The sequence below is a fragment of the Silene latifolia genome, chromosome 6 (assembly GCF_048544455.1).
Source record: "Silene latifolia isolate original U9 population chromosome 6, ASM4854445v1, whole genome shotgun sequence".
Taxonomy (NCBI): Eukaryota; Viridiplantae; Streptophyta; class Magnoliopsida; order Caryophyllales; family Caryophyllaceae; genus Silene; species Silene latifolia.
In genome coordinates, this window is record NC_133531.1 from 30567358 (window position 1) to 30579001 (window position 11644).

At 36.0% G+C, this 11644-nt stretch overlaps 1 protein-coding gene and 1 non-coding gene across 2 annotated transcripts; one reads left to right on the forward strand and one right to left on the reverse strand.

Moving 5' to 3' along the window:
* Positions 1-4268: 4268 nt before the first annotated feature.
* Positions 4269-4348, forward strand: TRNAL-UAG (transfer RNA leucine (anticodon UAG)). Its single transcript has one exon. It is a non-coding gene; the product is annotated as a tRNA-Leu (tRNA).
* Positions 4349-8727: 4379 nt separating this feature from the next.
* On the reverse strand, positions 8728-10471 carry LOC141658688 (heat stress transcription factor B-4-like). The gene is made up of 2 exons (XM_074465569.1): positions 10124-10471; positions 8728-9729 (listed from the first exon to the last, which is right to left on the reverse strand). Exons 1-2 carry the CDS (start codon positions 10373-10375, stop codon positions 9016-9018), a joined length of 966 nt encoding a protein of 321 aa, XP_074321670.1. The 5' UTR covers positions 10376-10471; the 3' UTR covers positions 8728-9015.
* Positions 10472-11644: the final 1173 nt, after the last annotated feature.

The following is an 11644-nucleotide window of genomic DNA, read 5'->3' on the forward strand; positions in this document are numbered from 1 at the left end:
TGGCCCTTTTGCTTTCGGTCGGCTTCAACAGCTTTCACAAGACATGGTTTTGATCCCATCATTATTAAAGACCCATTGTGGGGCGCCAGAAAGGTCGGGGTTCGCTTCAGAAAATCCATGCCGAGGACGATCTTGAAGTCATCCATCGGGACGCTGGTGAAGTCGAGCTTCCCATGCCGAGGACGATCTTGAAGTCATCCATCGGGACGCTGGTGAAGTCGAGCTTCCCCGTCCATTCGCCCATCTTGATCACCACTTCTCTAGCCACACCCTGAATCGGCAAGGCCTTGGAATTGACAGCTTTCATGCTTCCTCCTCCTCGGTTCAACTTCATTCCGAGTCTCTTTGCTTCGTCGGGCGTGACGAAATTATGGGAGGCCTATGTATCTATCATAGTTCGAGTAGCCTTCCCATTGACGCTTATCTCCACGTACATCAGTTCTGTGGACTTGGTCTCGGAGCGCTCAGCGCCCTTACCTATTGAGCACATCATGTGGACTGCTCCCATTTGGGCCATTTCTCCTTGCTCACTGGCCTCATCATCATCGCACCCCTCTGCATCCTGGTCTATCCCCTCGGGATTCTGTTCTACCGACATCTTGGACAAATTCTTCTTGAGGGCGTTGAACTCCCCCTGGCGAGGGCACTTGGACATTCGGTGCGGTCCTTTACAAAGGAAGCGCGCGAACGGCTTCCTAGCAGTCGACGCTTCAGAATTACTACCCTTAGAAGAGGTTGGAGTAGAATTCGCCGGTCCCCATCTCCTATTATCACCTCCGGGACGGAACCGACTATTACCCGTAGTGGGAGGTCTTGCTTGTGAAGTCGTCCCTCCAAACTTTTGGTTGCTTCCGCCCGTTGCAGCGATTCCCTTCTTCTGGGAGGTTTCACGCTCCGTGTAATAGTCAACTAGCCTTTCAGCCGCTGTCATCGCAGCCGAGAGGGACTCTGGTCGCTGTCGCATGATTTCTCGCTGAGCCCACTCCTTCAAGCCATCAATAAACTGAAACACCCGATCCTTCTCGGTCATGTCCGCTATCTCCAACATACAAGCTGAATACGCTTTCACATAATCACGAATCGATCCTGTATGTTTCAAGTTCTTTAATTTCCTTCGAGCTAGGAAATCGGTGTTCTCCGGGTAGAATTGCTCCTTGAAGAGTCGCTTGAAATCGTCCCATGACTCTAGCCTAATGGTCCCTGCCTCGATCTCGACATGTTTCGAACGCCACCATTGTTTAGCGTCATCCGTTAGGTACATACTCGCGGTGCTGACCTTTAGACCTTCGTCGAGCGCGCTCACTCAGAAGTATTGTTCCATGTCGAAGATGAAGTTATCGACTTCTTTCGAATCTCTCGTCCCACTATACTTGAGGGGTGTAGGCGGCTTCACCTTAGGAGTTCCACCAAAACTCCCGTCCGCGGCCATTTTTATCAAGGTATTGCACATGTTCTCGAGTTGCTCGACTTTTTCATAGAGATAACCCATATCCGAGTTATACTCTTTCGGAATCGCCTCTTCGACGGCCACAAGGCGGCTATCGTGGCCCTTTATGGACTCGTCTACGACCTCGAAGCGGGCATCATGCCCCTTTACCGTCTCATCAACTACTTGGTGAGTACTCTCCAAACTCACAATGAGAGCCTCCAAGGATGGAATTTTCTCGTCCATCAATCTCTCTAAAGCCGCCATTCTGGCCTTAGTGTCACTTTTGTTCCCACTCGGATCTACCGCCTTTGATGCCATCGTATACAGAAGCCCGTCAAGAAGACCGGGCTCTGATACCCAATGTCACGGTCCGAAACTTTGAGTCGGGGCGTGACGCGCACCCTTGTCTAAACACTCGACAAGAATGCAAGCGAGAGCGTCAAGCACTAGTGCATTCGTAATCGGTCTCGGGTTGTGGGTGCCGGAGTCCTAGTCTCGATCGACACACACGAGCTTGTTAGTGAAGTGAAGGCAAGAGTCGTTCACAAGAAACAAACAACAAGCAATAAGAAGACAACTTGGTGGGAAGTAGATTTTGATTGACTAGTACTCCCCCAAAAAGGGAATTTTGATAGTTACATCCTGGTAGCAGGAAACATTAAAAGTGTAGAATAACGATATACCTATTTATGGAAAGAAAAACTATGCTAACTATGCTAAACTAGGAAAGTATTTACTAAAAATATACAAGAGAAAATAAAACTACATAGCATAAATAAATCGAAGGGTTCGAAGTGTGCGGATCGTCACACTTAGCTACTCTAGGAAGATTATAAGAGAAGGAATCAAGACAAATAGAAGAGAATGGATTTATATAATTCCAAAACCAAAAATGTAGTCGATGTATGTCAATGATAGCATCCGGAAAGTTAACAAATTTCCATGTACAAAATGTTCTTTAAGATTGTCATAGTAGTGCTCTACAAAAAGACGAGAATTGTCAATAAAGTTACATTTGGAAGACTGAAGGAAGCACAATTAAGTAAAGCGTATGGATTATTTCTTCTTTATTTAAAAAAAATGCAGCTTTATTTTGGTTGTTGCTTCTTTTTACAAGTCTCAAAAACCTATGAATGAAAGATCATGGCCCAATACGGCTGTTATGCATTTCGATTCCTTCCTAAAGCATCTTTGCCGGATGATCCGTATCCACTTTTTTTGGAGCCCATTTCTCTTTTCTTCTTTCACTCTTCTCACACTCAACTTCTTGACTTTGATCGTTTGCCTTAAGTATTTAGTTTAAGATATCTAAGTGGCTAAGTGCAATGGCCAACATACATATTGACCAGTGGTGAACCCATAAAATTTTATTTCCGATACCCCTTTAAAAAAATACTCCGTATAAAGCTATTACGAAGTATTATATAAAAATCATAAATTTTAAAATTTGATAACAGAAAGAAATTTAGTTCTTGTGTCTTGAAACGACTCTGATACCCAATGGGTAAATCCTTCAAAGATAGCGACTTACAGTATTATTCTACGCTTTCATTATGACGGGCCTTATGGCTTATGACTCGTGATGAGGTTGAAATGAGACACATTACTCCCCATGTTCCATTCAATATTTTACATTTGCTTTATTTTTACATTTGCTTTATTTTGTGAGGGAAAATAAAACAAATGTAAACTATTGACTGAAACATGAGTTTGAAAATCCATACCCTTTGGCTCTATTTGCCATTGAACAAGTTATATAATTGGTTCATGTAAATTGTCCTAGGTTCCTAACAGTACAACAAAGAATACTCCGTACACGTGAATAATACAGTAAGTTTTAACCATAAGGTCTCACAAATGTGCATGCATGACCATAACTACTGGAGATGATTTAATTTCACTGTGTATTTTGTGGTGTTTCACGTGTAAAACCAAAATCACCAAAAGGAATAAAGTGATAAAGTGAGATGGTGCATGTATATCATTATTTAGGGTTTGTTTTGGTATTATGAAGATGGAGTACATAGCATTGCAATGCAAGTGTCTTATTATTCTACGAACGTACGTACGGTACAATTGCGGCCATCACAAAATCTCATTGAAGACGGGCACTATCCGTCACAAGCTGAAGACAGATAGGGCCCCTCTCATAATATGCAAGTGACACTATCCATGGGGTGCTCCATTTCCCCTTCACTTGCCCTCCAACTTGCCTTATTATGAAAGTGGTACTATCCGTCTTCAGCTTGTGACGGATAGTGCCCGTCACAAGCAAGACCAAGTGGCCAGCCAGTCATATTCCATCCTTCTTCTAGGCTTATAGACTTGTAGCATAACATGACAGACTGCATGCCCTAGCTTACTACAATATGCTTTTTCTTCTCTTCAATCTTGTTGCTCCACCTTCCATGCTTGCCTTTCATCGACTGTGTCACCGTATTTTTGAACGCAAATTATAAAATAAGAGGATCCACTTTTTGTAATAAAAAAAAACTATTTATTTACTGCTAATAAATTACCTGTTTTTTTTATATAATGAGATTGTCCTACAGTGTGAAACCGTCTCACGCAATAATTACTGATATTTTAATACAAAAAACAAATAAAGCAAGTAACCCTACCTTAGTTAGCCAAGTTCTCAAGAAAGATGAAAAAGTAAATCAAGAAGAGAAGGAGATGAAAAAAAATACTATTAAAGTATGGAGTCAGAACTAATTCAAACTATAAAACATTGTTATAAGAATTAATGTCAAAGGATAAACTAGCTAGGATTAAACGAATTAATTATGATTTTATGAATCATTTATTAAACAATTGTGATTACAAAAGGTTGCATGAAGACGGTTTGGCCGAGTGGTCTAAGGCGCCAGATTTAGGCTCTGGTCCGAAAGGGCGTGGGTTCAAATCCCACAGCCGTCATTTTTGGACTGAATATAAAGCCTTTAATTTTACTGTGTTTTGAGCTCAAAATTTTTCTGTTTGACGAACTGAAAATGAGCTTAATTACTGGGTTAGTTTTTTCGTATAAATTTCTGATAAGACCATCATATATGACTTTGCAGGGAATCCGAGGTTGATAACAGATATCAAAACGCGAAAAACATTTTTATCAAATGAATTATAAGGATATTTAAGTTGATAATTATTCTACTTGAATATTTTGGTCATGATCAAGTTTTGGTTGTTAAATTAGAGCAACTCCAATGGTTGTATTTAAGGATTTGCTTGCAAATATTGCAAATTGTCAAGCAGTATACTTACCATTGGAGTACAAAAAGTACGTCCTGCTTACGAGCGGGTGTAGCTTTGTCAAGCTACGTAGCTTGACCTTTAAAATAATAAAATAAATAATTAAAAAACAATAAATAATTTGTATTATAATGTTTATTTGTTAGTGGGACATTTTAAGCTACATCTATTGTAGCTTACCATCGAAGATTATTCTAGCTTGAAAGTTTTTTTGCTTAGAAAAAAATATGGGGCAAGGCAAGCCACAAGGTATTGTAGCTTGTCATTGGAGTTGCTCTGCTGTTGTATGTTAATTGATAGATACAACAATTTAACATGTATAGTAATTCTTATTTTTCTAATTATAAAATCTTTTTTAAGTTAAGCTAACTTGAACTAAGACATACATGATTTAACATGAATGAACTCAACTTAACATGTATGTTTACCCGGCAATTCCAATTTTATTGTTTTTTTCTCTTTGCGAATTATCCCAAAATAATTGTTCTGTTTCTATATTTAGTAAGAAACCCATTAAACTTTCAATATTGCTCCTACATTATTAACCATTCGCCCCTTACCATAATATTATCATTTCATTTCCTTTTTTTCCCCTTATTTCCCTTTCTTATTCTCTTTCCCTTTCCCTCTTGTGAACCAAACGCCCCCTTAAATCCTCCAAAAATAAAAAGAGGCAATAAATATGGGAGGGAGATAATAATAGCTAAGTCAAACTTCAAAAAATAAAATAAAAGCCAAGTAAATTAGACATTGCTTTTCATTAGCATGGTTTGCTCACAAAGTATGACTTAAACATGAAAAGTATATACGATAGTCTTTTTACTAAACTGAAAGGCACAACTACTATGTTCTAGTGTATTGCACTAAGTAGCACAGATACTCCTCTTAACTAGCTTTTTTGTGTCTGATGCCGTGTCAGACACCCTGATACCCAACACTCGTCAGACATACACCTAAACATGTTATAGTTTAGACTAGGAATAAAATGTTAAAAAAGATTGATTAGAAGATGACTTTGGGTGGAAAATGAGAATTAGTTATAGTCAAGGTCAAATTTGACCCTTAAATATTTAAATTTAATATCAAATACTCTCTCCGTTCCGGTCAATTGTTGTCCTTTTGTTTTGGCACAAAGACCAAGGAAGGAGAATTGAGCCAATTATTAAATGATAAGTGGAACAAACTGAATGTAAATGATCGAATTGCTTGCTCATTAAGTTCATTCTTAAAATAGAAAGGACAACAATTCACTGAGACACTCCAATATGAAAAAGGATAACAAATGACTGAGACAGAGGGAGTACATTATAAAACTAAAATCATATGTTATTTATAATCCTAAAATATATATTTTATTAAATTTAATTAGCGTGTCTCGTGTCCTAAATTTTATGGGATGTCGTATCACGTGTCCATATCGTGTCCGTATCCGTGTCCGTGACCGTTTTGGTGCTACCTAGGTGTTGCATACGATAATCAAATAATGTAATTTTAATATTAACATATTTTGCTCAGAATTGCGTGAGACGGTTTTACATTGTGAAACGAACTCAATATGTAAAAAGACGATTAATTTATTAACAATAAATAAAAACTTTTTATTTATAAACATAAACCATCTCATCATAGTGTATAACCGTTTTTACTCAAAAATATGCGGTTTGCTACACTAAACTTACCCCGTACCTATTAGGCTATTACAGTATTTAATATTAGTAGTTCCATTGGATAACTCAAGCATAAGCAATGACTGACAACCAAAACAAACAAAATAGAACCAAAGAAAGAAAAAGGTAATATTAGTGTGTTACGATAATCAAATGTTGTAATTTTATAGTTTTAACCATGGTTAAGCGTGATTGACATTTCGCAAATTCGAGATAATGGGAAAACTTTAACCAACATTGCCTTCATCAATCACCACATGATGAGTTTCTTTTTTTCACATCATTGTCGTCTTAACTTTTCTTTTTGTTAATAATACAAGCCATAATTACGCTAGTAATTGGAATCTGTTAAAGGGTAAAAAACATAATTATAAAGCTGTTGAAAATGATTTGTGTGATGTTTTCAAATGTACTTACCGCATTATTGCTCTACAAACCTATCATTAGAGCACGAGCAAGGTGGTCGTAATTATTCGTTAGACAGTTTCAACAAAAAAAAAAAAAGTCAAATCCAACAGGTTGTGTGTTGCATAAGTCGAGTCGTCTTAGTTACACGAGAAAACCATTTCAATCAAAAATATCCTTGATAGCTCTTTCAAGCAGATTTTATCTAGCATGAAGAGTGGATAATGTATAGAACTACGTTTACCTAGTATTGAAAATGTACTTGTCGGATTAGTAGACCTCCAAAATTTAAACTTCAAAGTCAATGTTGCTAAGACGATAATGTTTTGTAAGAGAAATCATATGATCAACCGATATTTCTGAATCCATCTATCTCATACGGAGTAATAATTTAGTTTGTAGGAAATAAAAATCTCTCTCCTTTTTTTGGTAGCATTGTAACACTTGGATATCGAAATATCATTTCAAGCGAGTCACAAAGTTCTATAGGTATTATTATTAACTTTATTGATGAAATGTGTAATAGTCGAGATCACTACATAAGCTTCGATCAACAATGATAGCGGATGATGTTAGCAAGATACAATTAGTACATAATAGTATTGACTTTGACTATCAACTTTAATTAGCAGAATTAGAAAAATGTGTATAAATCAAGATATTTATCTTATGCAACAGTTATATCATATTATCATGCATCTTCATGTATATTCTTACAATACGAGGCTACTATAGAAGACTTCTGACTCCTAAAAAGGTCGAGAGGCTTCCTGAGTTTCGCTATAGCAATATATTCAAAAGTAATAAATTTACACCTAATTTACAATAGAAATATGTCGTTATTAAATACGTGAAATTATTTGATGCATTGGTAATCTACTCTTAAAACCTGAGATTTACGAATTGTTATCGAACATGGCCATAATCTGAACCTCTTTAGCATTACCTTTTTTTTTTTTGAGGGAACTCTTTTGCATTACTTAGTTTGGCTCTTTATGCCTTAATACATATTCATCAAAAAAAACAGTAAAATGTTACTTCTTTTATTACCTAGTGACAAAAACACAAAAGAAGATGTAAACAAATAATCCAAATGTCAACAAGTTCATAAATGTAGTTCCATAAATATGAAGAAACAAAAGAAAGCAAGAAAAGGAAATAGGCAAATGAAGAAAGAAGAAGTGTTTGAACAGCTTTTTATGGGCGCACAATGCGGAAGAATACAAACACTGCTTACACAGTTACAGTCTCTCAGTTCTCACACTCTCATGCATCTGTTTCATTTCTGGCGTTTTATACAACTCTATTTCAAACACTTCCTTCCACCAGACGACATCAATATCAGATCATATGACAAAACATAACATCTTGTCTTTTAAAAATATTATTAAATATTAATGCAATTTTTGTCATTTCTTAAACCTTTCACCTAATCAAAACCCATACATTCATGAACATTTTACCCCGGGAAAATCGACGGATCTTTTATCTCATTTACGTGTTTGTATCTTCGTTTGACTCTACAGTATTGCGGAGTAATTTCCTAAGTCGCGTCTCATATGATGTTGATATGTTGAAGAATAAAACTAATGGGACACAAGATGAGACACGAAAATTAGATAGAATCTTAACGCTCTTCATTTTTATACGTTTTCTTACATTCAAATACTAATGTTAACATGCGTAGAGAAAAAATAAGTACTCCATAACATATAAGCTAATAATGACCATTTTAATGTTAGAAATATACAATTGCAAGCTTATTTCATTCCATGAAGGGTCTTATAAAAGACATCTTTTACGAAAGTAATGACCTTTTAATTCACAATCTAATTAAGTTTTAGACTTTTACATTTGTAAATTTCATATGACTTTTAGATAAGTAATTGTTTAATTGATCTTTCCCCGAAAAAGGAAATCTAGTCAAATTTTTATGAATATATTTCATATTCGAATATATAAGACGATTTCACATATAAAAACGAGCATGTCCAACAAAATTCGTTCCGTTCATATAATCTTACAATCGTACCAAATAACCAAAGCCATTATATAAAACGGCTACATATATACATACAAAATACTTATCACCTAGACCAACATGAGTACATGACCTTAAAAGAGATGGGAAACAAGCCTACGAAAAGCAAGAAAAAAGTTGATAGAAAAAAAAGGCCATACAATATTGAAAGACGCACTTTAAGTAACTAAAGTAAACTACCAATATATCCATAAAATAAAATAAAAACGTAAATAGTAAATAAACTAAAGATTCAACCCTAAATCATGCTTATCCATGACAAAACGAGGCTTAATAAAGTTATTGTCAACAGCTTGATGATGATCTGGGTGTAATCTCTTCTTAGATACCAAAGATACTCCAAAAAGCTTTGTTCTTGAATAATCATTATTATTACTACTATGATTATCTTCTAATACACACAAGTCACTCCTCTTTCGAGTCGTCGTAGTCGTAGTAGTAGTAGTTGTTGTTTGGGCACCAGAGTAACCCGGAAAACTTGCTACATTACTAGAAGGACCAACAGGTTTAACATGATTTTGAACAAAGTAGATAATGTCATTGTAAAGTTTTCTCATGTGAGCGAGTTCTGACATGAGAAGGTTGTTGCTTTTTCGAAGACGGTCATTGTCTTCGGAAAGGGCGGTGATGGTGAGGGTTTCAGTGTAGGAGGATTTGTTAGATGGGGAGGAGGAGGATTCGAACTCGTGATTATCTTCGTCGGTGGAGTTTGGAGGGGAGAGGCTTAGTCTGTTTGTTGGAAAGTATGATGGTAGATATGACGTGGCCGTGGCGGTAGCGGTAGCGGTGTTGAAGTTTAAGTGAGTGGGTGTTTGGTTGTGGTGGTGGTGATTGTGGCCGGTTTTTCTTCTGTGGATCTCACATAGTAAGTGTTTTTCACCTCTTTTGAAATAGTCGTTTGCAAATTCCCATCTGTCTGGTACTATCTTCCTAAAACCCTACCCATTACAAAGGAAACAAAAATTAGAAATTATTATAAAATGATCTAATAAAAACTTAAAATACCATATGAGACGGTCTTATACATGACACTGATTAAAATGAGACCATCACTTATATGCCAACAAAATGTCTAATATATGTGAAATTAATGGAAGAGAGTAAGTCTTCTGTAAGACGCTCATACTAAACTTAAAAGATGTAAACTTTTACAAATGCCAAACATTGTTTTAAATCAAAAGTCTTAGATGGTGAATATATCATCTAGATTCTTTACCAATATTAATGCATTGCACTGCATTAAATCATAAATCCATAAGAAAACACAAAATGACAAAATTATTACAAAAAAAAAGAAGCAAAATGCAAATAAGAAGGGATTAATGAACGTACATAGGTGTTAAGTTGGCGAACAAAGGACGAGAAATTATTATGCTTGAAATAGTTAGGAAGTAGATCACGAGCGAAATCAGGGGGACGCCATACGACGAATGTAGTATCGTCGTCCCCCCAAGACACAATATGATCAGTGGCGGGATCATCTACCAAATGATAGGTTTTGGTAAGAAAAGGAGCAGGTACAGATTTATGAGTGTCTAACGATAGTAAAATACCGTCACAACAATTATCGAACATGATTGACATGTTCAGTAGCCAAAAAAGGGTTTTAAGTTGGAGTAGTAACTAGTAAGGAAGGAAGGAAGGGAGGAAAGAGTGAGGTTAAAAAGAAGGAGAAAAGGGAAGGGATAAAAAAGAGGAGGATTTAATAAGAATAGCGAAAGAATATGGGTAGGTGTGTGGGAGAGAGGGGTCATGTGCGGGAGGGAAGTGCATAGGGGTTGGAGAGAATAAGTGTCTGGTAGTGTATGTTAGTATACTCGTTAGTATGTCTGTCGTTCTTAGAAATCTGGATTAATTTACATTTTTAAAGGGCTCTTTCTTCCAAGATCGTCCCGTGACTTTCTTTCTTGGAACCTTTGTTCTTGATCCCTTTCTTTGTCCCCTTTTTTGTTTTCTTACTTATTGTGTCACTTGTTTTTCAACCATTTCTTAACAATTTATCACAAATACTATCTTACAACCAGTTGTATATTAGCATTGTACAACCGCCTCAAAGTTGTTGAGTTCTTTACACAAAGTTGTAGCCTATTTTTTTATAAGTTATTGAAATTTAAAAAAGTTATTGAGTTTAATAATTATTCCTCTTAAGCTCAATAACTTTGTATTGTAACTCGACAATTTTGTTAGTAAAGCTCGACAACTTTATAACAAAACTCGACAACATTAAAAAGGTTGTACATAAACTACATACAACCAGTTGTATAATCTACTAATTGACAATTTATTAGCTAAGTTAAAATGCTTTTTTGTTCCAATGTCCCTTACAAGGATTGTGTCCATCGACCATCCTGGGGGCATATTCAAGATTAACAAGGATAATCTCATTATCGTTGCTTAATTATATGATATGATAGGGGAGTGTATACGTAGGTCTCGTTTATTTAATTTAATTTTAATTTTTATTTAGTGTGTGTTGGGCCTAGATTGAAAAAGTGTTTTGGGACTAAAAACACTTTTTGGCCAAATATACTATTTTTTAAAAGTTAAACAAAAAAATTCTCAAAAGCTAAAAATCTATATTTTTGCCCATGGAAATAGAAGCAGCAATTTGTTGCTTCTACTTCAACTTTTGAAAAATTAAACTTGAAAAGCAAAAATTCATTTTTGAGAATCGAGGCCAAACATGCTCTTAGTTTATTTCAAATTTCACTTTAGTTTAACTCGATTGGTTTAGCTAGAAACTTGTTCTATTTATCTTATCAAATTTCGATCCAATTTAGCTCCAATCAACTCACTTTAGCTCATTTCAGCTCACTTCAACTAATTTCGGTTCAGCTCAGCCCCATTTAGCCC

What these genes read in the sequence shown, in the direction of transcription:
- LOC141658688 (XM_074465569.1), bottom strand. Translation starts at nt 10,375, where the DNA reads ATGTCAATCATGTTCGATAATTGTTGTGACGGTATTTTACTATCGTTA. An exon ending in TTCGCCAACTTAACACCTAT is followed by an intron (nt 9,730 to 10,123) that starts GTACGTTCATTA and finishes TGTAATGGGTAG; the next exon opens with GGTTTTAGGAAGATAGTACC.